Genomic DNA, 27,176 nt, shown 5'->3' with positions numbered 1-27,176 from the left:
AAGTTATAATGCTACTAATAGCGTTACTGTAGCGCAGTTGTTAGCGCCATTGTGTGCGAAGTGATAGCGGCACCGAGATGAGAGGAGCTAGTCGTGGGTTCGAGCCTCGGCAAACTCAGTTCATTTCTCAGTGTCGCTGGTGTTTGGCTTTTGGTAGCCGTCAATGGGTGGTGCTTTCAGCATGGCCATGTATTGGTGTCCTTAAACGAGCTCTGGGAACTTGTTACCTGGTGGGATCTTTAGCACACCATAATCATAAGCATCTTGGCTGGAAAAAATTTTAATTAAAAGTTACTTCGATCATTTCTGGTGATATTGTCATAGCAATAGTTTATCTGAATCATAAATATTTTAACACGATATCTAATTTTTTCAACAATTTGCGAATCGTGAAATTTTGTACCCTTCGCTTAGTGTGTGCTTTTAATGTAATATGATGTATACTTTGTTTTGCAATGTGTGAATCGTGCAATATTGTGCCCAATTGTGTTTTTTTCAGGGCAAAGATATGCTGTACTCTGGAATAACGGGAGACCCTATGCCTGCCTACATCTTCATGGGTCCGGTCTACTATCAGAAACTTAAGCACATGGTCATGGATAAGATGCACGCTCGGTAAGAAAGCTATATAGTGTTAAGCATGAGCACTATTCACAAATTCAGAATAAACAGGTCGCTCGCCCTGGACTACTCCCATAAGGCAGCGAAAATGTTTTAAAATTTCTTAAAGTTATTCAACTGCTTGTCTACTTAAGAGACCATGTATTGTATACCTACGCATATCAAATACGGTTAACGGTTAACATATCTAAATGCCAAGATCAGTCAGATTTTATCTATTTATTGAGTAATTTTCTGTACGTCGTAGAAGTGTTTGTGTTGCTCCTATATGATTGTCGGCTATGCCTTTATGAAAGAAACTCCTCTTGAAGATGATAATAGTACCACTTTAATACAGGGTTATTATAAATGATGACTCAATTTAATAAATTCGTATTTATTCAAATATAAGTTTAAAATGAAGAATTCAGGCACTAATGGAAAGTGAAAGATTAAATTTTTCTTAAAACATATTTATAAATGTTCACTATGTTCCCTTGTACTGCACGGCAAACATCTAAACGGCAGCCAAACTCGTCCCCCACACGAGAAAGCATATCTTCTTTTACTGAGTGCACCGTAGCAGTGATACGGTTCTTCAGATCAACCACAGCTGCTGGTAGAGGCGGGACGGCAACAGAGTTGCTGGTAGAGGCGGGACGTAAACAGAGTTGCTGGTAGAGGCGGGACGTAAACAGAGTTGCTGGTAGAGGCGGGACGTAAACAGAGTTGCTGGTAGAGGCGGGACATAAACAGAGTTGCTGGTAGAGGTTTCTCGTGCGTGGGACGAGTTTGGCTACTGTTTAGATGTGTACCGTGCAGCACAAGGGGGACATATTGAATATTTATAAATGTTAAAAAACACGTTGAATCCTCTCTCCATTGGTGTGTAAATTATTCATTTTGGATGTATACAAAGATAAATACCAATTTATTAGATTGGGTCCATCATTTTAGAATAACCCTGTATGATATGAAAGTCATTCCCAAATATGTATTATATTCCAATAAATTTTAATTTCACTGGAAACATTTATAAAATCGAAAAACTTCATGCAGAATTTTACTTGAACGACCAAGTAGATCAGTGAGCTTTTCAAGAACGAAGTTACTACTTTAAAATTTTTTACGTTCATTAAAAAACGTACAATTTCAGGTGAGAGCATGGTTGCCTGAAAACTTATCGGTATGAGAAACGACATGCTTTTGAAATAAATGGTTCTCCTACAAATTTGCTATATCCAATAGCTTTTTTGAATTCCTACAATGCAATTTGCATTTGCAAGTTCTTTTTTATTTGAATGTGTAAATATCTTTGAAAGTTTAATTTCAAGTTTTTTTCCGTAGCATTTTAGAATTTGATTTGATGTCATGTTCTCCTATGTGAATAAAGAATATTTATGCAGTTCGCGAGGTCCCCGAGCTACACTCACGCGCCAGCCTACGGAAGGACGCGCGCGTGACGGTGGACTGCGTCTTGGAGAGATGGAGCGCGACTGCCTCATCGCTCATGGATGCAGGTCAGTATGAGCGCCCGCAACTCTAACTTGCTTCATTATATATACCAGTGGAATCCACAATTTGTGCTTAGTCACCCAATCAAATTCGCCACAGTATGAATGTCATCCCTTTCATAATTGTTCACTTTAAAATGCCTTGAATTTTTCCGTAGCTTTTTTATTACTATTATACAAATGTATTACCGTAATACGAAGTTTAGGAGCTGTTTTATTAACCATTCAAACGGAATTGAATAGGAAAGCTCGCGCATACACTAAGATGTCGAGCCTGGATTGATATGGCAAATAATATTCAGCAGCAGGAAATATATGCGCCTTTAGGTGCTTGTGTGTGTACTTGAACTTGATCTATACTTATAGCATTGTTACTATTATCATCAAGTACGTCTGGTGCGGCCTTTATCCTAGCTTTTTCCCCCGTGCAGTATGCTGTTGGTCGAGCGTTTGATGATCTCTTCAGATGCGTTCGACGCCGACGTCTGTCGCAAGTGCGGCTTGCTTGGCTACTTAGGTTGGTGCGAGTACTGTGAATCATCAGTCAATGTCTCGACCGTGATAATCCCCTACGCCTTCAAGCTTCTCTTCCAGGAACTGCTTTCCATGAACATATTGCCAAAGCTCATTCTCTCAAATTATTGTTCTTCTTGATAGAAATAAAACGCGGCGTTAGTAAGCGAGTTCCAGTATACTCTGTGCTTGCATAGTCATCAATGATTGTAAAATATTTAAATGCAATGGTGCAAGCCAATGTTTAAGGAATTAAGTGTGGTGCCTACCGATGTTAATTGTTGAGATTATTAGGTTAACAACGGTTGCAATCTTTTTGGTCCAGTAAACATCAACAGCTGTCACTGTGTATACAATGATTATTAATAAATGATCATTATCGAAAAAAGTCATTTCCTTCCATTCCATAAAAATGATTTCTTCTGTCACTGCAATGAAGCATGATTGAAATAAACTTACAATAGCTAGAAAGTTGGGAGAAAAAAAAACCGTCCACAATCATATCTGTACTTTATTTTGAGTACTAATAAACGCTTATTATCTTAATAAATGTTCCACAATGAACAAAGTTGTACGTTTGTCAGACAATGCACCCATGGCACTAGCCGAATCAATATTTGTCTTTTTACACTCCAAACACGAATTCGAAGTTTACACCGCACTTGCGATTACTGACAACACGGCTGCCACCAGAATTTATTCGTTGTTTCTTGGTGGTAGTTTGAACGACTTCTTCTGTTGCGGCAGTCATTAAGCTCTTCTCGGTGCACGGACGAGCAAAATGTTAAGTCCAAAAAGACCGAGGTCATTTTAGAAGCGATGCCAAACTACGGTGAGAGAAGTAGCTGTATCAGCGAGAAGAAAATAATGCGAACATCCACCATCCTTAGGTTCATCGAAGTTCTGGTAGAAATGCGGCAGACGCCCGTCACATTCCGAACACTTGATGGTCGATGAGAGCACGACATGGACGAGGCTTCGTACCAGGTTATTGGGGGCGCCAACACCCAACTCCCCTGATGTAATAAGCAGACCAGCTTCACAGGCACTGCATTGCGCCAGCGTTAATGCTTACATCTACTCGAACAACAGTTAAGATGAACAACTTTTCCACAAGAATCAAACGTGATCTGGTCAGTGTACATCAGTGGAGTTGAAGGCAGGAACCGCTGTGAAGATACTCAACGCATAATTAACGACAAAAAAATTTCCACAAGAAAATGCTGACAAAACGAGTAATAATTTTGTGAACTATGCACAAAAATGAAACGCCTACACAACGCAAAAGTAATAACCCAAAAATGATTACTTTATCCTGGAGAAGAAAAAGTTATGAACCTTTACAGAGCGGCTCTAGATCTTGAAGATAGAAAGCCGAGATGGTTCTTCCTGCGATGGGCCTCCTTGATCGTGATGGCAACTAAATCTTGATGCGCTGAACCACCTCAAATATCCATTAACTCAAGTTCAAAAAGGCAAATATATTGCTGGAAATATTACTACGTTACACAATGAGATTTTAATTCCTTACTCTTTTGTTTTCATAAAAAATCGAATGTGGACATACATAGCTCATCAAGTTTTAGTTGCACTGTCACTGCAGTAGGGGCCGTTGCCCGGATGCTCAGGAACGACTGCGACGGCGGGACCGTGAGGACCTGTGGTCAAAGAAACCGCTAGGATGTAAAGCATGTTCAAGAGGATAAGAGAAATTAATGCGGTCACTACTGTGCAAAGTAAAATATACTTTGCTAGTGTCGAAAAGATTTTAGAGTAGAGGAAACTAAATATTTTCTTTACATTAAAAGACGGAGGGGAAACGTAAGATATTGGCTTGTTAATCCTTGATTTCACATCACAAGTTTGAAAAGTTATATATGATATATCATTCATTATATTTTATAACAAAAAAAATCTCAATATCATTCTTAAGTACATAAATAATATCAAAAATTAGTTTTAGATGGCAGGATTTGTTGATTTATACGCGTGCGATTAACTACCAGAGAATTCGTTGATTTAAATTATCAAAGAGTCGGACAATTCTTCAGATGACGTTGGTATCAATAATATCAAGAATACATGTTTACTCGGTTATGACACAAAGATCAGGCGACGGCTACCTCTTGGGCGACCGCTTCCTGGACCTCGACCGGCTCCTGCTCTTCTTTTTCTTCTTCGCAGCCGCCGCTGCTGCTGCTGCTCGCTCCTTCTTCTCGGCCTCACGCTGCTTCTCTCGCTCCTGTCGTTGCTTCTCCCTTTCCTCTCGCTCCTTCTCATGCTTCAATTTGAGCGCAGCAAGTTGCTTCTCATTTTCAGCCATCAGCTTGCGTCGCAGAGCTTCCTTCTCAGCAATCTGTGAGCATCGGAAAAAATTACCTGAATATGTCACTAGTTAAAAGTATTTAGGCTAACAAAAATCTTAACATTGGAATTGATAACCAATTCTGTAGCGAGATGAAGTCGAACAATTTTATACATATTAAGGGAATGATTTACCATTCGTGTTAGTTCCTTCGACCCACCTGTTCCTTATTAAGAGGAAGCCAATAAATGCTTGGTTTCGCTTGGGTTTTATTGAAGAGATCATCGAGAGATTTAGGAACTGGTTTTTCAGGAGGAGGGGGAGGAGCACTTTCTGTAAAATAAAGAGGTATGAAGGTTAATGCCTCCCAACCATGCACTTATTTTGTTCACATCAACGCTTGAAGTAGCAAGTACTCTTAAAGCATAAAACTGATGGTCCTGAACATCTTCCAATTTTAAAATTCACTGTAGTAGTGGTGACTCGAACATACCCGACAGTTTATTTTCATTAGAAAGAAGTTAACAACGAGATTTTACGCACAAGTTCAGAGCATTTCATACTATAATTGAATTTTCTCGACGATTACCCTTCTTGGCGATTTTCCTGTCCCTGTCGTGCGCATGGCGCCCGTCTTCCCACTCGTCGCTCCTCGCTCGCCCCCGCCCCTCGGCCCGCTCCCTCTTGAGCAGCTCGTTGTCCTGCTCCTCCGCCTCGCGTCGTCGCTTCTGAAGCTCCTTCTCCCGCTCGCGCTCTCCTGGTGAACGCTCGCCCAGCTTCACGCGGTCCCACTCGCGCACCATCGTCGTCGTCGTCTATGCAAATTAGGACTTCTAATCAACGCACAAGAAATTAGAACTAATAATCAACGAACAAGGAAATTATGCACAAGAAAACGCACAAGAAAATTAGAACTAATAATGAACGCACAAGAAAATTAGAACTTAAAATCAACACATAAGAAAATTAGAATTAATAATTAATGCGCTAGAGAATTGTAAATGACAATCAACAAATAAGAAAATTAGATCGAATAATAAAGGCATATAAAATTAATTTGAAGAAGTCACTAGGCACGTCCGCAAACTCACTTGTGATCAAGCGACGTGCAACTGTAGCTCGAGACTCATGAGAAACGAATTTTTGAAACCAAGATTAAAAATTACTCATTTTCAATAGTGTTAACAAGTTACTTTGATTAGCAAACAGAAATGAGGTAACTGAAGACAGCTTACCAAATTGCAGACAAGTTTGTTAGTGAATTATTAGCTGCAAACAGCGTTCGTGAAGATGAAAATAAAGCATTATTACCTTCCTCCTGAGTTGCTCATGCGGTTGTGGCAGAACTGGAGCCCCGCTCTCCTTGAGGTGGCGCTCCAGTTCCTCCTGCAAGCAAGGAAATAAATTGAATTTACAATACATATGCTATCCACACACGAATACATAGCGAGCATTAAATCGAATAGAATGAAAACAATAGGACACATGTTCAATGTTTTCTACTAGGAATCAATAGCTTTCAAGTGCAACCAGCCAAAAGCTCAGACGTTTGCATTTAGGACCTATAGTAATATTAGACAAATTATTTGAACACAAGACTGCATTTCGAAGGCTCCCAAACAGATAAAAAATTGTTTGATTCTTCACCAATTAAATGTAATTTTTAATTTAGAATCCAGCGCATCATGCTAGTTAATGAAAATAAAATAATATTAATTTACTTCCTGTAGACCCATCTTATTCCATGTGAACATTCTGTACAATTGAATGACATGGTACATCTTGATATTTGAACTCAAATGAAACAGGAGAATCTCAAAGATACCACTGAAATGACATAGAATTTAATATTTTTGCAAATGAAATGACCTTATGGGGTTATTTTAAATGATTGACATAATTTGATAAATTCGTATTTATTTAAGTATAAATTCAAAATGAATAATTTATACATGAATGGAAAGAGAATGATTCAATTTTTTTAAATATTTATAAATATTCACAATGTCCCCTTGTGCTGCACGGCAAAGAACTAAACGGCAGACAAACTCGTCCCACACACGAGAAAGCATATCTTCTGTTACTGAGTGCACCGTAGCACTCGGTACATAAATTCTATTTATGTATGAACCCGTAGCACTCAGGTTCTTCAAATCAACCATAGTTGTTGGAAGAGTCGGGACGTAAATAGAGTTGCTGGTAGAGGCGGGACATAAACAGAGTTGCTGGTAGAGGTGGGACGTAAACAGAGTTGCTGGTAGTGGCGGGACGTAAACAGCAGACAAACTCGTCCCACACACGAGAAAGCATATTACATAAACAGAGCTGCTGGTAGAGGCGGGACGTAAACAGCTTCCTTGACGTAACGTCGTAACCCCATAAGAAATTGTCGCATTGAGTGAGATCAGATGATCTCGGTAGCCAGAAATGTGGATCCAGATCTTCACTGCCTTATGCGTCCTACTCAACGCTCAGGACTGATTCAAAAAAGTTTTCTGCATCTACCGCCCCCGCCCAATTCCGTACGCCAATTTGAATAGGTTAAAAGAAAGTAGTCTTCTCTTTCCATTGGTGTATAAATGATTCATTTCGAATTGTTACTTAAATAAATACCAATTTATTAAAATCGGTCTATCATTCAAAATGACCCTCTATTTCAAAAATACAAATGACACGATGACCCAAGTCAACTGAATAGAAGACAAATGATAAAGTTAATCACAAACCTGCGTAGTGAAGTCCACAAAGAGAGTCTTGGGGTTGGAGCTGGGCCACTGGATGCCGTGCAGATGCGCGCGAGTTTCTTCGGCTTGGTCTTCATTCTCGAACTGAACACGAAGATTGGAGAGGAAATATGTAAAGTTTTACAAAGGAAAAATAATGGGAGACCAGTTTTCAGTATGTTTCATAACTGTACAAGCTAAATCAAGCAATCAAGTTCAAGCCACTCGACTCGACCTTGCAATTTTCAACAAATTGTGCTGTTCTTTCGAAACACATCCTTAGCTTTACAAGCGAGATAGCACAACTACAATATAAAATTATTATCAACATTACAACCACTACAAAAAATGCAATCGTTGATACGAAGAATGAAACAGCAATTTGGCTCGATGAGAGAGCCGCCATAAATAAAAACTGAAATTTAGAAGCCCAAAATCCTTTACACCTAGAATAATTATTAACTGTCTTCATATCACTTGACAGTGTCATATCAAGTGTCTTCACTTGAAGATTTCACTTTCACTTCATATCAAGTGTCTTCACTTGAAGATTTCACTTGAAATTAAAATCATAATAAGATCGATTAATTATAAGTTGAACTTGTAAGATATTATATTTTTTGTACTTGGCTAGCCCTGCTATAGACATATAATTGATACAGCCCAAAGACTTACACGTGCAATGCAAACGCTCTTGACATTGTTGACCCAAAAACCGTCAGGCTGAACGATGCGTCCAGTGCGCTGCAACAACGTTTGCAGCAGTCGCAGCGTGAACGGACGCGTTAAATTCTTGATGATGACAACGCAGCTCGTTGGGTTCCTGGCTGGTGCAATAGATGGAGTTTTGCGGACCACCACAGCAGGACCTTCAACCATTCGCACTGCGCGATCTGGAAAAAAATTATAAATAATGTGATAATTTTGTAATTCGTAATCCATTTGTCAAGACGTGAAAGCATCAGGCGCTTCTTGTTAAACTCAAACCTTGAATTCACGTAGTGTATATAGAAAAACTTATTCATTAAAATGTCATGTAGCAAGAAACACAACTAAGCTTCACTTACCGTCTTTGGATTTTTTGGATGGAGGAGACCCTTCACGTACTTCCCTCTCCTTCCTAATTTTCTTTTTCTCCAGCGTTTCATCGTCCTTGGAAAGGCGCCTTGCCAGCTCTTCCTTTTTGGCGAGCTTGGCGCGCATGGACTCTTGCGCGGCTTTCCTAAGTGCTTGTTCCTCTTCTTCAGGATCAGAATAAGCATCACTCTTTTCATAGCCGTCAACCTCTGAAGCTTTCGACTTCCTTTCACCGTCTTTTGAAGATCGCTTCTTCCCCTGTCTTTCTTTCTCTTCAAGCCCTTGCAACTTCTTTTGAAGAAGAAGCTTCCTCTTTTTAAGCTCCGAGTCAGACAAGGCGCCAAGACTCTTCCGTTTATCCTCAGGTACTTCAAGGTCTTCTTCCTCTTTATCCTCCTCGAGTTTGAGCTCGGACTCGGGGATAGGTTGTACGTCAGGCAACAGACCCTTGAGGCTTTGAGACGAGAGTTCGACAGTTGGTTCACTAGACCTTATGGGGGCAGCAGTCAGCAGAGACTTGGCTTTTTCGTTGTCCGGGTCTCGAAGTTTCTTAGACAGTGACACTGTAACAGAAAATAGATCATCTATCGAAGATGCACTTGTAAATAAATACCACAAACAAAATGCAAAACTTGCTCAATTAATTGAACTAAAATTTATTCTATTGCTGGTGCCACTCAATCAAGGGTGAAAATTGACAAAAACTGTCAAACCAAATCGAACTGTACAGAGTTTACTTATACTGTCATCGTATTAGCAGCTTTCTGCAATATTACGATACGACAATAGCCTCTGTTTAGCATACTTATTTGAAATGAAATAATTAAACTCATTGCAAAATTATAAATGGTTAATGGCTGTACTGATGAATCTAAATTGAATTTCATGAATAAATTCAACATACCTCTTCGTGTTGATTTGAAAGACGAGTAATCAAAATCATCAACAGGCTCCTCTTCTTCTTCTTCTTTTCGCCTCGAAGCTTCCTTGTCATCCCTGAAAATACAAACGAGGATTAAAAGACTGACTAGTATAATGTTTTTAACATTGAAGCGATACAAATCAAAAAACAAGCGTGAATAAAAATGTATTTATATTTAGACTATTTCGTCAAATCAGAGTTCAAGTATAAAAATTCGAATAATGCACGTTTCAGCTTCAATTCATTATCAATTCCTATTTGAAGAAGAAACCTTTCACCACAAAACCACAATACTGTCATCTTAGAAGCAATTAAAAGGAATTCAATTATTCTTACTTCTTATTTTGGCGTCCATCAGAGCGACGCTCATCTCTCGACTTTTTGCCTTCAACTTCAAGGCCTTCGAGAACAATGGTCGAGTGTTTCTTTTTAGCACTTCCAGGCGATTGGCTCTGAGAATCTGAAGTTGACTTTCTAGGCACGTTGCCGTTCTTGACCGGGCTTAGGGAACGTTTTGAACCATCAACTTCTGTGTGACTAGATTTTGCGGTGGACGAGGAACGGTTGTCGCCAGCAGAAGATTTTCTAGGAGACGAGTCGTTGTTTCTGGACGCCTTAGACGACTCGCGACGGCGCTGATGGCGTGGACTGCCGTGTCTCTCCGACCCAGATGACGATGACGATGAAGATCGACGGCGTTTGCGAGGTGACCTGGGAATTTTAACTTGGTTAAAGTACCAAGGGCTCAAATAATTAATGGTAAAAAATGAATACTAACAATTTTAATTATAGTTGAATCAATACTTGCGCAAGCCACTTGGTTTCATGCAGACAGAAAAATTTTATTATACTTCATTAAACTGTTACAAGAATTTAATTAAAAAAACAAACAAGAAGAGAAAAATTGAAAAATAAAGCATTAAAAACAATGAAGTAAACTTTGAGTATTTATGCCATTTCTTGCGCATTGAATAAGCCACACCGCAAATCAGACCTGCTGCTATGACGCTTTTTTTCTGGACTCTTCTTGGCCGCTGCAGGAGCTGCAAGCGCCATCTCATCCTCGTCGCTGTCGTCAAACTTGTCGAGAGTCTCGCTAGTCTCAAGTGTTAGCTTCACAGCGTCCACTACGCCATCGTCGTGTTGCTCTACGTCAGAAGCAACAGCACTCTCTTCGACAGTAGTAATCTGGTCCTCTTCTTTGCCGTCCTTAGCACTGCAATCTCCTTGTTCGGGTACAAGATCCGTTTCACCTGGTTTTTGGTCCTCAACTATCTCAGTATTTTCCTCCACTTCAGTATTTTGAGTAAGAGGACTGGCTCTAACAGCCAATGGTTCACTAGCGACGCTCATCTTCTTCTCAGGCGACTCGCCCTGCTCTGGTATGGTACCGAGCTCTCCTGCCGTGGCCACAGCGTTGTTGGCATGACATTCATCGTCGCTGGGCTCCACGCTACCACCGCGGGACAGACGTCGCGACCGCCGTACGGGCGTTCCAGGCTCGGCACTACGTGACCGCGACCCCGCTCTGCTACCACGGCCTGGTTTTGGGGCCTCAGATGTTCCAGAGACCTCACCGTCCTGCACAGAATACAAGCATGGTTAGTTCGACACGTGGCAGGTCCGAACAAAATTTGATAAATGCTGCGGCTAAGAAATGAAAAATAGGCAACCGATAACACCTGAAAAATACAGGAAATACAAAGATCACTTCCTCAACATATCTTAAATGTTTTGTAACTCATTAATATTTTTAATTCAGGACTTAAAAAAAAAATAAAATAAACCCGCTAACAACAGTTGTCTAGAGTTACCGGAGCAAAATGTTCCAGTTCCATCAAACGTATATTGATAATAAAAAGATTTTCTCACCGCATCATTTGCTTCAGACGTCTTTTCAACCTTTGCCTCTGGTGCCTTCTCATCAAGCACTTCTCTATCCCCGTTCTTGACAGGCTCAACGTCTGCGGGAGGAGCGACCGTCTCACAAGCATCGAGACTCTCCACTTTCGGCTCCACTTCCTCACATTTTTTACTGGGTGAATGTTCAGAGCTCGGAGACACTTGAGACAAGGCAGCTTTGTTGTGTCGCGAGGAACGCCTTGTGGTGGTGGTGACGTTCTCAGAGTCTGCATTAGAAGATGTAGCTGAGCTTCGGCGTCTGCTCGTACGGCCCATGTTGATGAAATTCTCCAACAGCGCGCTTTCCTGCACATAAAAAATGTCTATAAGAAAAATGTTTGAAAAATTATAGCGATGCCTTGTCAGACCAAAGGCTTTCGATAACTATTCCGCGTCAACCTTATAAACTTATGGCTCTACAGGTCCTCCGTAGCAAAGGAAAGTTGGGCCAGCGTTACGATTTCATCGAATTTAAGGAGTAGATAAATACAAATACCCGTTTCAGTTGCTGAATATTTTAGTTATTTAATTACCCTGGAGTTTACTGTCTCATATGAAACTCTGTCATAAGCTTTAGAGAAGTGAAAGAGGTTGAAGAAGCCAGATGTTTCCACGCAGTCATAACATTCAATAGTTTATAGAGCGAATCATCGGATTCGTGTTAAAAGCTCCTAAGTTCCCTATAGCTTCCAATAAATATATTTCCTCTTATTCTAATCCTTCGTCGACAGGGATACGGTTAGCGTTGACGACAGTTCATTTGCTCGCAGACAAATTGTAAACATTTGTATCCAAACGGAAACTCTGCAGATAAGCCTGCAGATACGAATAGCACGTACACAAAGGTTTAAGGCCTGCCGAGGTTAGTCCTGAAAGTGACGGTTGTTCATAGTATACATATAAGATTTTCTTCCAACTTTTCCACAATGATCATTTACTTTGTTCTGGTGCATGCAGCAATGCAGAGCTCAATGATAAATAAATTGCAACTACAAAAAAGTTGCAAATTTACGCAATCCCGAGTTGAAAAAAAAATCACAAAACGCTTGGCTGCTTTTCGATAGAGAAGTAGGCACTTCAGGAAGGAATTAAGATTCTCCCAATAAAGATCATTCACCGCACGATGAGCAGCAATTTTTAGATCATTATCACAAATAAATTGCATAGAAATGCAATAAAAAAAATCCATGCAACTCATAAAAATTAAAATTATATTGACATTCTTATACATGCAAATTATATTGCTTCTACCAATTAAAAGTTTTTGTGGAGAAATATCTTCCAGCGGTGCATCATGCTTTAGTAGAAAACATTTCATGAAAAAAAAAATGAATCGTTGAATGAGCAGGTACAACTTCATTAAATAATCGAATGAAGTTAAATCTGCTAAAAAAATGAATAAGAAAGAGAACAGCAAGACAAGTTAAATCTGCTAAAAAAATGAATAAGAAACAGAACAGCAAGACAAAACACATTGCCAACGCACCTAAATCCCAAATCTTGTAACTTTATCAGTTGTACAGATACACATGTAAATGTTTTTGTCGACGCTTCGAGTATTAAAAGAAAACGTCAGACATATATTTTAAACAACAAAATCCCGAAAGCTTAGTAACTAATAGAGAAGCGTCATTCGGTACGCGGTCGCACACTAGAGAGCGTTTCCATCTTACCACCGTCTCTAATAGGAGGGCATATTGAAAATTATTTGCTATTCAAGCCCTAACAATGTTTTACCACTTGTTTAAATTTGTAACGATAAATGTTTATCACCACATTCTCAACTCTAAATTCAGACCAAAATATCCTAAAATTCAGCATGCTTAAAAAAACAATCGTGCCCGAGTTGTGCTCACATGAGATACCCTATGCTTAAAGAAGCAGAGTTTTCATTTATTTTTATGCCCTGAGCTCCCTACAGGACCATGCACGGAATAAATACAGGGATATGATCTTTGTGAAGTCTGACAGCGCTTCATGCATGTATGTATTCTTAGAACGTGATGAAACAACGCGGCTTTCAACACGAGCGTGTTGTGTTCTAAACAAACTGTTGACGACGAGCTGCTGCCTGAAGGTATGTCAAACAATGACGAGGATATCGCATTTGCCTGAATAGTGTCTAGGCCTACAGAGACAAAAAAAACTGTGCACACAGGCAAACCATTGTAATGTGATAGAATAGTAGCTCATTTTGCACAGGCCTACTTCACGTTAAAAAATTAAGTATCTGCGTAATTTGAAAGGCAAGATGGAAATCGACTTTGGGCAATGATTTTTTCAAGAAATGCGTTCAGTTTAGGGTTGAAAATTGCACCGTTAATACAGCAATACCGCATTTATCTCAAAATATATTGAAACGAATTGAAAATTACGCATGGAAAGCTTTCTTTAATGTCTAGTTTAGACAAGATGAAGATGCGTATGATGGAGTTTATTAGCAGCACTACTACAAGAATAGGTAATCGTCATTGCACGTGATAACGAACCGCGACGATTTACCTCAACTTCTCATACAGTCAAATAAAGAGCACACGAGCAAGCAAAAGTGAACATTAAAATTTGTTGATTCAAAATAAATTCACAGTAAATCTTTTTGGGAACGCATGGAACGTTTTTTTTTTTTTGCTCTTCGTTATAACAATTGAACTCGTGGAGTAATCGTCAACATTTGCTTCTAATACATCTAATCCTCTTTATTTTATAATCACATCGGCCGGGCATTATGCCAATTCCTGAAATGAACTACAATTTCCAGGCAACAAACCCCTAACTCCTGGTCGTGATTTTTCGAACGACGATTTTGGTTTGAAAGAAATGCCCCATTAAATTTTCAAAATTATTTATTCTGTCAATTGATTCATGCATTGTCTCTGACTTTATGCAATTGTGCAAAATTTCAGATCAATTGGACAGGTCAAACTGTGTCATATATGGATTATAAGATTTGTAGCTGACGAAATTATTTTTTAATTTTTTTAATAACGAAAAAAATTTTTTTTTATTTATAAAATTATTTATTCTGTCAATTGATTCATGCATTGTCTCCAACTTTACGCAAGTGTGCAAAATTTCAGATCGATTGGACAGGTAGAAGTGTGTTAAATATCATTATGAGATTTGTATCAGACAGACAGACAGACAGACAAACTAGAAGTGAAGTTAAAGAGAAGTGTTGTAATAATATTAAAAAGTGCAACACATGTACATCGCGGATATACACGCGTATCCAAGTTAAGGGATGGGATCATGGCAGTCTTAACAGTATTTGCGCCCATACTTATGCAATCAATCGGTTATATCTGACAAGTTTTACTTGGGGAGTCATAAACATAAATTTACGCTCTTAGTCATAAACATAAATTTAAAAAATTACGTGGGGAAGATTTATCCTTGTTCAAGTTGCGGAAGTTTTTTTCGAAACAAACAATGAAATTAAAGTGAATTGGTCTTATTGATTGGATGGGTGGACATTAAACAAGTCATGCATTACGATTCTGTCAATAAGAATTAACTGATTACTTTTTATCTCACTAATATCAAGCAATGATCAAGAGTTTCAGTGAATATAGAATCACTGGAGGCCAACAGTTAACTATGGATAAAAGATACAGTCAAGAACCAATAGAAAGCATAAGCTTTTTTCTATGAGAGGCAATCCAATCGACTTCAATTAAATTGCGAATCGTCCAGAGAGTTCAAACCAGAGCTAGTAAGCATATTCCTTAGCTTTTCCTTGGTATGCGGATTATAAGATTTTTAAACTTATTTACAGATATTTGAACGAAAACAATTGTGAGACCCAATCAGAACAAACTTTCCAAGGATTCAGAATCGTTCTAGCTGGAAGTCATTATTGAATAACCAAAATAATTAATTTGAAAGCTCGGACTTAATGTCTTCGAAACGTATAGGCCTACATAAGTAGCAGTTAATTCTATCGTATTCCAAATATTATAAATGTTGAAACAACAGCGAGAAAAAAAGAGAAAATTGCGGATGAAATTGAACAGAATGTGTATCTCGGTTAAATTCAGCAGCAATACTCGATTAGCTATACGATTTGTAGCTCAAGTATACGATAGAAATGTTGATCTTCAATGAACAGAAATGAATCTTAGCATAGCGTCGCAACGATCAAGTTTAATGCATGGGTTCATTTTAAGAAAGCTAGGTCAGAGTTCAGTTAATTCAAAATAAGAGCCATTTCACTTTCATAATTCGATCGATTCCTCGGAAAATAACGGAAAAAGTTATTTTTCATGCCGGCGGCTGATTGTGTGCAAGGTGTAGATATAAGTGATCGTCGAGTCGCAGGTTCTTTGTTATCAAGTTTCAAGGAAAGCAATGCATCTGGCACGCGCAAAAACAAGGGTGCGCAAAAAATACCGATAGCATTGGGAATAATATTAACGTTTTTATATCCGACATCCTTACAATTTTAGCATCAACAACCTACCATCTTCCACTGACAGCTCGTCATCAGGTAACCACGGGAAGTTTCGATGCGTCTCGCGGTTCACGTATTACGCATTATTTGTACCATCATTGCCGATCGTGAAGAGTATATGGGAATATTTTCAACGAAATGACTGCTATGAGCAACGAAATGACTGCTATGAGCAAAGAAATGACTGCTATGAGCAAGGAAATGACTGCTTTGACCAACTAAATGACTGATATGAGCATCGAAATGACTGATATGAGCAAAGAAATGACTGATGTGAGCAAAGAAATGACTGATGTGAGAAACGAAATGACTGCTTTGAGCAACGAAATGACTGATGTGAGCAAAGAAATGACTGATATGAGCAGCGAAATAACTGGCGAACGTAGAAATGACTATAATATGCAAGGAAAAGCGTGAGATGGCTAGAATGATTAACGAAATATAAGTAAAAATGACAAGTATTATTATGAAACGGCTTCTGTGTCGGAGCATCACTTCTGTATGTGGCGAAATGACGGCTAAATGGTCTGAAACGACCGTTATGTGCTGTGAAACGAATGTTATAAGCCGTAAATGCATTTAAATGGCTGGTCTATGCATAGAGATAACGACCGGTGTGAGTAGTGAGATCATACAAATAAGTATGAGTCTTTACGATATCAGAGCAATAATATACCTCGTCTGACGACGGAACGTCACGGCCATCAGAGACGATGGACGATGAAGGTGGTGATGACGACTGAGCGTTGGTGATGGACGAGGAGGGTTTGGTGTCAGATAACGAGGCTTTCTCAGCCGTTCCCTCCTCAATTGCATGAGTGCTTTTAATTTTGTTCTCATCAGAGCAAGCCTTCATTTGTGGTTCTGTCCGTTGTTCATCCTCAGACGCTTTTTCTTCGTCGCAGAGCACGGACGGCTTTTCTTTGCTAGTGAATTCTTTGGTGTAATTACTGGTGGTCTTGCTGTCAACGGTGGCAAGTGCAGGTACATATCGAGTCATATCGGTAGATCTGCTGTCAGTTCTCTCGGTCTCAGCTGCTTTGATGCCTAGGAAGCCTTGATTACTGCCGAGGGATTCAACACTGTGGGCATCATCGGTTGACATAGACTTGGAGGTTGAACTACCAACATCAGGGACCAAAGATTCCTTGACGCCTTTGATATCCCAGCGACTCTTGCGAGGACAAGCAGCTGGGGAACATGCAGGAGAGGCTACGATGGTGGTCGTGCTTGACGCACGGCTTTGTACTGAGGAGACGGGTTTTTGAGACTGGGTCACAGAACTAAATACTAGCTTGCTGGCAGGCTTACTTATTACCATACTATAAGGCACTCGGGCTCTCTTCAGGTCACCACTTGACGACACCGGCGATGATGAACTAGCAGAAGAGGGAGATTTGTCGATCTTTGTCGTACTCACTAAATTATTAACACTGTCTCTAGACTCAGGCAACGATAACGACGATAGACTAACGGTAGAAACTAATGCCTTAAGAGTAGTGGGTTCTTTGGTAGGAGTAATATTACTAAGCGCGGGAGCAGCTTCATCTTTCTTCGAAATAAAGCAGGATGTCTTTCCACTCAGGGCACCAGAGAACGCGGTCTTCAGTGCCTCTAATGATGTCATTTTCGGATGGGTTGGCAGTGCAGGTTTAACGGGTGGCGTTGGAAGAGGAATTGAAGAAATGGCAGGCAGTGGGATCGATGATACAGCCACGGGAGCGAAAATATTTGACGGAACTGATGCAGGCAAAGGAATGTCAGAGACTGAGAAAGGTTGCACTGCAGTGGGAGATGATGAAGTGGCGCTACACGTGGCAGATGAACTGGTGGGTGAGGTTACGATACAGCTTAGTTTAGCTGACGTCATTGGTGTTGGAGTTTGCTCGGTACGTATCTTGTCACCTGCAGGTTGTGCAATGCTGGTACTGAGTGCAGAAGGGAAGTTATTTTTCATGTCAGGGGCTGATTGTGTGCAAGGTGTAGATATAAATGATCGTTGAGAAGTCGCAGGTTCTTTGTTATCAAGTTTCAAGGAAAGCAATGCATCTGGCACGCGACGGGGCACTGCTAACGTCGATTGCTCCGAGGATTCTTGGGTAAGATCGCATTTAGCAAGTGGCGAATATTTAGGCTGTGTGACAACAGCTGTTGCTTCCTTTATTTTTTCACAAGATATAGTCCCAGAAGTAAAGATTGAGGCTACATCTTTTAGTTTAATAGTAGCCGATGTGGCAGGAGGTGATGTTTTTGTCGTTGAAGCAGCAGGAGAGACGAGTTGAGATGTGGCTGGTTTAGCTTGAACAACATTAGGTGTTGTTTTTAAAGGCTGCGTATGTGAAGATGTGGCTTCATCAGGCTTCAAAAGTGTATGCGTAACATCATCGGGCCGGGCACACGATGGTATAGATTTGCTCGGTTTTGTGTCAGATGGAGCGTCAGAGTCGAGTTCAGAAGCGCGATGCAACGTTTTCTCGTCTAGTGACACTCTAGTTGGAGAAGAAGCTTTGAGTTGTGTTTGGGGTGCATTGATATCAGAAAGTTGAGAGGCGACAGGTAAAATTGTTCCGGTGTGAGGGACAGTGATGGGTTTAGTAACAGATATTTGTGAATTAATAAGCTTTTTGTCAGGCTCAGTATCTCTGATTTCAGTCGTCAACGATGCGGCCGTGAACCGTGCAGTGGAAGATAATTGAGAAGAATTTGAAGAGTTGTATTCAGTCATTGTCTTCGAGCACACAGGCATCGGGAGCTCCTGTGTTGAATTAGTTTCGTCTGGAGTAGATTGCACTGGAGCCGCGACCGAGGTTACGGTGCTTGATGTGGAGAAAGAAGATGCGGGAGAAGCGGATGCTATAGACTGCTTTTCAGCAAGCGATGAAGAAATAGGCTCGATACACGCCGAACTTTGCAAAACAGCTGATGATACTTTGCTATCGCTGTGAGTTTTTGCACCTGAAACGACTTTAGCCTCAGGAACGATTGAAGTAGAAGACCACGTGCGTGATGAAGAGGCAGACGCTGACGAAGTGGAAACTATGGTTGAAATCGATGATTTTGCTGGAACAGCAGCGATTTGTGTCGAAGAACCAAGAGTATAAGGCAATCGATCTGATTTTTGAAGAAGATTGGCCACTGAAAAGGCAGTTACCATTTTTTGAACAACACTTGAACTCGCTGAAGCACCGGGGACGGTGGACTGAATATGCAAGTTTTTCACTTGCAAACCGGAAACGACAACTTTTTCTTGAGTAGACTCATCCTTGCAACTGGTTTGCTTTGCCACAACGGTAGGCGGATCTAAGATACTAGATTGTTTCTCTTCTTTAGTTGACAGCGAAATCGGTCTGGCAATTTGGACAACATTTTCAACGCAGCTCTTCTTCGCCTTTGAATCGGCGCTTTCGCCAGAACTGAGCTTAGAATCTTGATTTTCAGGCAATTTTATTCGGTAAATTTCTGAACGTGAAGCTTCTTTTATCACCTTCGTTTCTGTGAGGGCGACGAGAGACTTGGCAGTTATAGGCTGGCTGAGTGTGGGCTGCATTGAATTATCAGAGGTTTTTGTATCGCTGGGCATGGCAGTGATTACGGTCGGTTTGCCAAAAGCTGTTGGGTTGATTGCATCATCAGACTGCGGCTCAACGTCAGATTTGGACCTTTTTTTCGACGGAATTATAGACACACTCGGCGGTTCAGATGCTGTTATGTTTTTATGATCACGACTAGCGTCAGCTGGTTTGCGGGAAATCATATCTTCAGACAAATTAATAGGAGCCGAAACAGTGATTTCCGGTACACTAGCTTCAGAAGTTGCGGGAACTGACGCTGGTAGTAAAGTTTCGCTAACAGTTGGGCACGAGGCGGCTACTTCAACCTTTGAGTGAAGCGCTAATGTCAAGTTGGCAGCTTTTTTGTCATCGTTAGATTTATTACCAACTGATGCAAACGGAGTGACATTAACATCATCAGACGGCAAAGTGATATTCATCTTTTTATTTGATGACAGTACGGTAGGCTTTTCATCACGAGATTCTAAGACTGGGTGAATTTTCGTCGAATTTGTACCGAGTGATGTAATATCTGCCTGCAACGGCACAATATTTTTACGACTCCCTACAGTAGCGGTGGAGTCTTCAACAGATTTTTTCAGAGTATCCATAGATTCAGCTATAGGAACATTTTCTAAATTAAGGAACTTGAAGCTCGTGTCTTTGAATGTCTTTTTGTAATCCTCAGAAGCAGATGAAGATAGATTCTTGGATTCGACAACAGAAGTGGATTCGACCGCAGCGACAGTCCTGGCAACAGAAGGTGCCGGAGGTAACGAGGGTGAACAAGAAATTTGTGCAGGTACCAACTGTGGAGAAACTGTCGTTGTTGCAGTAACAGCAATAAAATGGCTTGGGAGATCAGCTGTCTTTTGATAAGATTTATCTTGTGAAAATGGAGTCGCAGTGCTGGTGGTAACACCTGAAACTGGTACTGTAAGCTCGACAGGAGTGAGAACGCTTGAAGGTGCAAGGAGACTCGAGATCGGCCGTAAACTAAGACAAGGCGTAGTACTTCGCCCGCTAGGATTTGCTGTCTTGTCTTTTACCGAGACCTTTTCTGATGAAACAGCGGGCACGCTAGCAACAATAGCATTGCTTGCTAGGTTAACGCTGGGAAGTTGAGGAACCAACGTAGCATCAGACAACGATGCTTCTGTTGAAGTAACGTTTACAGTGCCGCTTGAAACATCAATAGGTAGCTTTGGAGCAGCAGGAGGAGGAGGAGACATGAATCGCTCAGGTGACAACAGACGCGGGGACTGCAAGGGGCTCGTTAAACTGGTCGTGTACACACTCGTGGACGTGCATTCAGGAGAGGGAGCTTCTTCCAAGCTACGTCTCCTCCGGCCGTAGGAGCTGTCAAGCTCTTGAAGCTCCTTAACTAAATAATCGGTGGCGTCTTGCACTTCAGTGGCCAGACGTGGATCTTCCGATGTCGCGGCTGTTGGACTTCCAAAGCTCTTCCTGTGACATTCCTGACTTCTTCTTGGGCTCACCACAGGGGATGGAGTTAAGAAAGAGGCAAGATCCTCCTCCGGGACGCAAGGGTTACTAGACTTTTTTATTTCTGCTGGCAGCGTCACCGACGGGACTGGATGAGATTCAGCAGCTGCCGCCTCAGACGCCAGACTACAGGGGAGGTCAGAGGCCATGAGGTTGGTCCTGATTTTCAGCAGTGGAGTTTCATGCAAAGATGATTCAGGTACAGGCGTCAGAGACACCAGGCTGCTGTGGTCAGGCGATGTGATCACGGGCAGTACAGGACGAGAAGGATTTCGTTGGATGGCTGGGCTGTGTGGTGTAGGCTCGCATACGGCTGTGCTCAGAGGCTGCAGCAGCTGAGTTTGTAGGGACAAAGGAGCAGACTCTTCGGTAAGTCCACATGTCACTTGTGATACTATCAAGTCCACGGACGTAGGCACCCGTACCTCCTTTTGAAGCTTCAGGTTGCCCTCTATAACTTGAGGCGAAGGCGATTGCCACAACACCGGAGGCTGTGGCAGTTTTTGTTCACTAACGCTTTCTGCTGCAATTGTCATTGCAGGCTTTTTTGCGCGCGATATTCGGGGCTTTTTAATGCTCTTAACAACAGACAATGATTCAACAGGAGAGGTTTTCTGACAAATCCTAGCATCCTCAGCAAGCTGTTTCTCAAGTTCCTCCTTTCGTTTCTTCTCGCGTTGTTCTCGCAACGCTTTGTCCTGACGTTCTTTTTCCTCCAACTCTCGTTTAGCTTGCATTTCACGTTCCTGCTTCAATCTTAACTCATTCTTGCGTCTCTCTTCTTCTTCTGATTTTATCTTTGATTCAATTTCACGACTTTCCCTAGCTTCACGTTGACGCTTTTCCACAAGGTCCTGCTCACGCTTCTCACATAACAGCTTTTCCTGCGCTGCTTTCTCCTGCTCCTTTCGTAATTCAAGTTCGAGCTTCTCTTTGGAAAAGCGTTCATGATTCTCCTTCGAAGCTAGTTCTCGTTTTTGTTTTAATTCCAGCTCACGTTTATCCTGCTCTTCACGAGCATTACGCAAATCTTGGCCACGTGCATTAAGCCGTTGTTCAGAGCGGCCGTCTTGACTTGGGCCAGGCTTCTTCTCCAAAATAACCGTGCCCTCGCATGACGCTGGAATGCTGTCGCGATGTAGCTGTACTCGCAGTCCATCAAAACGTTTTGGTACCACATCCTTGTTTCCAGACAACTTGAAGGACTGGACAGCACTACTGTGATCGTCAGCTGATATTGAGCTGCCGCTGCTTCGCTCGGATGTATCAGGGGACTGCTGCTCCTGGCGACAAACAGGAACGGGCGCTACGTTCAGCCCTCGAGAAGATATGCGTCGTGTGGCTTTCTCGCTGAGATCGGCAATGAGACGCTTGCTTTTCCTCCACTGACTTTGACCGGTCTCAAGCTCAGACAACTTTTCTGAACCTAGCTTGGAATCATCACCAAGTTCAAGTGCTCTGGGCGACGTGATCGTCCCGGGTGAAAGGTGCTCTCCTCCGCTACCCAAATCTTGAATTGAAGAGGAAACTTCCGAGTTCTGAGGACTGGCACTGCAAGCACTCACAAAGAACGGCGATACTTCACTTGCACTGAGCTCTGTCCTAGAGCCATCGTCATTGCCTAACACAAGGTTCTTAATGGAAGGCCTGGACTTTGCATCAGCGCCACCATCAAGGAACGTGTTGCCAGACGCAGACTCATTAAACTTGATTTTAAGTGAAGGTACTTTAGCATCAGGATCTTTCATTTTATCTGAAGACCGGCTGTGCTTCTTATGTTTTTTCTTATGCTTGGAAGGTGGCGACTGCAGTGCATCGTCTTGATCAACGCCTCTGTTGATCCTGACCATGAGATGTGAAGGCGACTCAGAGGGAGACGTGGAGGCTGTGAGTGGCGGCGTAGAGTCTTCGTCCTCGAGAGAAACTCGGCTGAGGGCTCGAGACGTGCGCGCTGATGACCGAGATGGTCGTTGAGCCACATCGTCACCACACCACGTAGACGAGGAAGAAGCTTCGACTGCCTCACAGGCTGAGGCTTTGAGCTGTAATACAACACCACACGTCACTGGTACGGTCCAGCATCTGGGCTACCAAGGACCAGTAGCTACAGTGCCATCTTAGGCATACATTGTTTAGCGTCAGCATGGTAAGTGACAGTTGTCAACGGTTCGTCTACACAGCCATCATGTCGCAGAGGAAAATACTATTACTTTTTTTGTGAGTAATTTTATAATGAAATCAATTGGACAATTGGCCCGCTGCAATATGCTGTGTTTATGAATATGATCAATTTATTATTAGATTGTGATAAACATTTTCGAGTAGGTTTGGTTGTATTTCATACAACTAACATTGTGCTTCAGAATTCTCTATTGTAATTATCCATGTACATTGAAGTATTAGTATTGAGTTGCTGAGTTGCTAAATGCAAGTAAATTCAAATAAAATTGGTATTTCTTGTTTTCTGATTGCTTCAAAATTTGAGTAAGCAACTATAGTAAAAATTACGTCATATGAACTGATTAATGATTACTGTAGTCAAGATATTTCCTATCGCATGAAAATAAAGTATAAAGTAGATGCTTGAATATGTCACCTGAACTCTTCATTTTAAATTAAACAAGTTTCCTTGGCAAGAGAAATCCCAAAATAAAGTTTTCATACTGCAGTTGCTAGAGCGGATATAACAATCGCTTTCTCATGTCCTAGGAAGCCCCTACCATAAGTTAAAAAAAATTGATGTACCGGTAATGGTTATCTACAGCAAAATTTTTCTCAATGAAGTAACAAGATTTGCATTTGATGAACATTATTAAAAATTAACTGTCTTGATATAACTTTAATACAGAACGACCATTATTTTCCTGGATATGGCTTGACAAAACGAAGCCAGCATTGTACAAATAATTAGAGATATGAAGCTTAATACTCAAATATCGAATTATGCATTTGCAATGTTTGGTAAATAACAAAATAAATAAAATGTAGTGCTGAAGAGACAGAGATTCAAATTTAAAGAAATATGGCTACAAAATGATCTTGTTTCTAATAAATAATCTTTCACAAGAGACATGAACTACGAACTTCTCAAGTTGTTGAAGCTTTTGATATCCCACATTATCCATCAGAGCAAGTCAGATATATAAAGCATGTCAAATGCAAAAAGAAGAGGGAAAATCATGCAAGCAGATGATGAGCTAAAAAATGAGAAAGCGATTTATAAAAAAGTTTATACAACTTTAAAAATTATGCAATGGCAGAAATTGCTTGACATGCAAAAAAATCAAAAGATGTTCACTAATAAAGGCTACCAGAAAATCAAGATCCATGATAATGATCAATGATTACCGTAAACAATAATCAGCCTTACTGAGCTGAGAATAGCAAAAATGCAGCAATTAAATGATACTCGAAATAAACAAGATGTTACTGCAAATCTACAACTTTTTGGGGCTTCATAAAATCTGAATAAAATTTCTGTCTACGAATAGTTACTGACGTTCAGGTCAGCTTACTAATTTTAATTTAAAAACAGATCTAATAAAGTAAATGATGATACGATTGCATTAAAACAAAAACAAATTGATAATTCAGTTATTGAAAATAAAAAAAAATGATTCTTTGCATTCTCATCCATGAATAAGCTGAAACATAAAACTAAAATTTGATTTTACATGAATGAATGAGGAAATTTTCTAGACACTACACACCTTTAATCGTAGCTGTGCCTGATGCTGTTCGAGTGAGGGTGAAGGGCTTGCAGAGTCAGAATATTTAGTGCTGAACACGTCTTGTTCTTTGGATGAAAGTTTGTCTTTTTTCTTTTTCTTTCTGCCTCTCTTTTTGCCAAAGTGTGTGAGTAAAGGATTCAGAGGCAATGCTGGACTTACAGGCGACTCTGGGGCTGCTGCGAGACGTTCTGCTGTTGGGCCGGATGAAGGAGTGAGATCTGTGCAAATAAATTTCAGTGTTATTGTGACATAAAGCACAATATATTTATAGTAAGTACGTAGAATACAGTAATTATTTGTTGATAAAAATTTTATTGCTTGCAATTCTTCAGAATTTCATTAATGAGCATCACAAATACAGTTTAAACAATAACAATTGTTACACCAAGTTGCAAATGAAATGAAGTGCACTAAATATTCTGATTCTGACCCTGCAAATAGGCTGCCAAAAAATGTTGAAAAATTATCAGAATTAGATAAAAAAATAAGTATACAGTGACAAGTAATTGATAAATTGCCCTGCTAATAGTTTATTAATAGATACAAGTTATTTGCCACTTGGATTAGGTTTTCCTAGAAATGTTCATAATATAAACTACCATATAACCTAGCAACATAACAGATACCGGTATTTATATTGCTAGATTGGTGCATTATAACTGACCTGCGGGAGCTCCCCCAATTTGCTGCCTGAAAAGAGCTTGCTGTGACTTCAGATACTCTCGGATGAAGTCGTTTTCAAGGTTGGCCTCTTGATGCAACTGAAATAAACATTTTAAATTATCATCCAGGAATAATTTCATCACAATATGCTAGGACATTACACATCTTTTTCCAACATTATCTTGTAAAAATTTGCCTTTAATTTTCCTTTGAAGTAAAGTTTGTAGATTAAAATAACATGGCTCATAAAATCAGTTCAGCTTTCCTGAAATTTTTGAACTTTTTATTTATCCACTTTTGAGGTTTGAGGCAATATTATTAATGTGTCTCCCCAAAACCCAAAAACGCTTGATTATTTCATACATAGTATAACATTCTGCTGTTCAAGAATTAAAATATGGCACATAAAAATCTTTTTTGTGTAGATACATTGATCAGTTAATTGTGATTGAAAGTAGATACTTTCACATGAATGTCAATTTAAGGTTGAGAATGAGATGGCCTAATGGAAAATGGAACAAGATTCTACCACAAAAAAAAATAATCAAAGAATTTTCTGGCTTCCTTGCAGGCTGCAGCAATGTTGCAAAAAAATACAAATAAAAATAATTTCCCACAGGGAAATAGGATTAAATGGCACTTGTTACTTTTAAGATGAAAATGTAGTCAAGTGCCCAACTGTCAACAAGTGCACTACTGAAGGTTCTCTATTTAGGTTCAGTCTCTATTGCAACTCCAGACTGACAAGAGATGTATCAATAACATCAGCAAAAAGTTAAAAACTCCATTTTTTTTCAATCATTTAGCACATCAAATATATTGCACAATCAGCTCTGATATTGAAGAGCAATAATTTGATTTATTTGCTTGTACAGCATAACCTACCCAGGGATTGGGGACTTCCAAACTCCTTGAATTGCTTGGTGGTGTAGTAGTCTGGTTTCCTTCAGCTGCCAGGTACTGAAATAGAAGAAATCCGCCATTAAATATTTTGTCAGGAAAATTGTTCAACCTAGCAACTTTTTAAGGTAGTGTGAAAATAGCAAAAAATATTGGCCTAAAAAATACCTAGATTAGGCTTACACATTGTATAATTTGGTACATACACATGCAGTAACTTGATCATCAAGAGTGAAATAACAGAGGTAAACATTGCAGTAAAGATTAAACAGAAGCCGGCAGGTGCCACAAACACCTGTGAAACTCAAACAAACCGGACGAAATTCAGGGGTCCGTAAAATGTCGCGGCACCTAACGGAGAACCCATCCCCCCGCGCCTCTGCCAACTTTAGATCAATTCAATGGAACCAATTACTATCACAAAACTAAGTGCTTAAATGCAAATATTATAAAGTAAAAACAAACACATTAAACAATCGTTTTGTGAATGACGGTTAAATTTTTAGAAAAGAAAGTTATGGCAGTTATTTTGTTGCATAGCAAGGTTTACCAAGTGCAACCAACACGTACGTACGAACACTCACCGCGCGTAATCTCTCTAACAATTCTCTTTTGTTTCCATATTTGTTAAGTCCTCTCGCTTCAAGCTCTGCTTTAAGTTCAACGACTTTGAGATCAGTTATAAGTTTTCCTCCAGCAACAGCATAATTATAGGATGAAGTCTCCATTATTGCACACAAAAGCTGGAGCTAAGCTAGTAACGCACTACCCCTGCCATAGCTGGATGAGAACTGGTACAGCGAGAGCCGCGCGGCGGCT

At 40.3% G+C, this 27,176-nt stretch overlaps 2 protein-coding genes across 4 annotated transcripts in view; one reads left to right on the top strand and one right to left on the bottom strand.

Moving 5' to 3' along the window:
- LOC108664522 (DNA-directed RNA polymerase III subunit RPC2) overlaps nucleotides 1-3,202 on the top strand; it is a 10,108-nt gene extending 6,906 nt beyond the window's left edge. The window contains exons 6-8 of the mRNA XM_018151119.2: nucleotides 500-615; nucleotides 2,007-2,120; nucleotides 2,546-3,202. Of these exons, the coding sequence (XP_018006608.1) occupies nucleotides 500-615; nucleotides 2,007-2,120; nucleotides 2,546-2,768 (453 nt within the window). The 3' untranslated portion in view covers nucleotides 2,769-3,202. The remainder of the gene's footprint in view (nucleotides 1-499; nucleotides 616-2,006; nucleotides 2,121-2,545) is intronic.
- On the bottom strand, nucleotides 3,121-27,176 carry LOC108664521 (mucin-5AC). Of its 3 annotated transcripts, none has more exons than XR_001930369.2 (18): nucleotides 26,942-27,176; nucleotides 26,343-26,417; nucleotides 25,459-25,555; nucleotides 24,774-25,012; nucleotides 16,683-23,105; nucleotides 11,527-11,862; nucleotides 10,649-11,235; nucleotides 9,991-10,365; nucleotides 9,637-9,728; nucleotides 8,723-9,295; nucleotides 8,331-8,548; nucleotides 7,659-7,760; nucleotides 6,244-6,318; nucleotides 5,522-5,747; nucleotides 5,153-5,265; nucleotides 4,751-4,983; nucleotides 4,195-4,285; nucleotides 3,121-3,643 (listed from the first exon to the last, which is right to left on the bottom strand). XR_001930369.2 is itself a non-coding variant. In XM_018151117.2 (17 exons), exons 1-17 carry the CDS (start codon nucleotides 27,083-27,085, stop codon nucleotides 4,252-4,254), a joined length of 9,942 nt encoding a protein of 3,313 aa, XP_018006606.1. In that variant the 5' UTR covers nucleotides 27,086-27,174; the 3' UTR covers nucleotides 3,121-4,251. The 3 variants fall into 3 exon arrangements, 1 of the variants encoding a protein (XP_018006606.1); XR_001930368.2 differs by having other exon boundaries at nucleotides 3,966-4,285; nucleotides 26,942-27,174; XM_018151117.2 differs by having other exon boundaries at nucleotides 3,121-4,285; nucleotides 26,942-27,174.

Source organism: Hyalella azteca, unplaced genomic scaffold (genome assembly GCF_000764305.2).
Source record: "Hyalella azteca isolate HAZT.00-mixed unplaced genomic scaffold, Hazt_2.0.2 contig14460, whole genome shotgun sequence".
Taxonomy (NCBI): domain Eukaryota; kingdom Metazoa; phylum Arthropoda; class Malacostraca; order Amphipoda; family Hyalellidae; genus Hyalella; species Hyalella azteca.
Note: the sequence above shows the minus strand (reverse complement) of the source record. Positions and strands in the feature narration are given on the sequence as shown.

Bases quoted from the DNA above. Each gene is read 5' to 3' on its own strand.
- LOC108664521 (XM_018151117.2), bottom strand. From the start codon at position 27,085: ATGGAGACTTCATCCTATAATTATGCTGTTGCTGGAGGAAAACTTATA. The intron at 26,418-26,941 runs GTGAGTGTTCGT...CTTCTATTTCAG, and splicing joins TGTTAGAGAGATTACGCGCG to TACCTGGCAGCTGAAGGAAA. The intron at 9,296-9,636 runs GTATGTTGAATT...TTTCTGTTACAG, and splicing joins TTTCAAATCAACACGAAGAG to TGTCACTGTCTAAGAAACTT.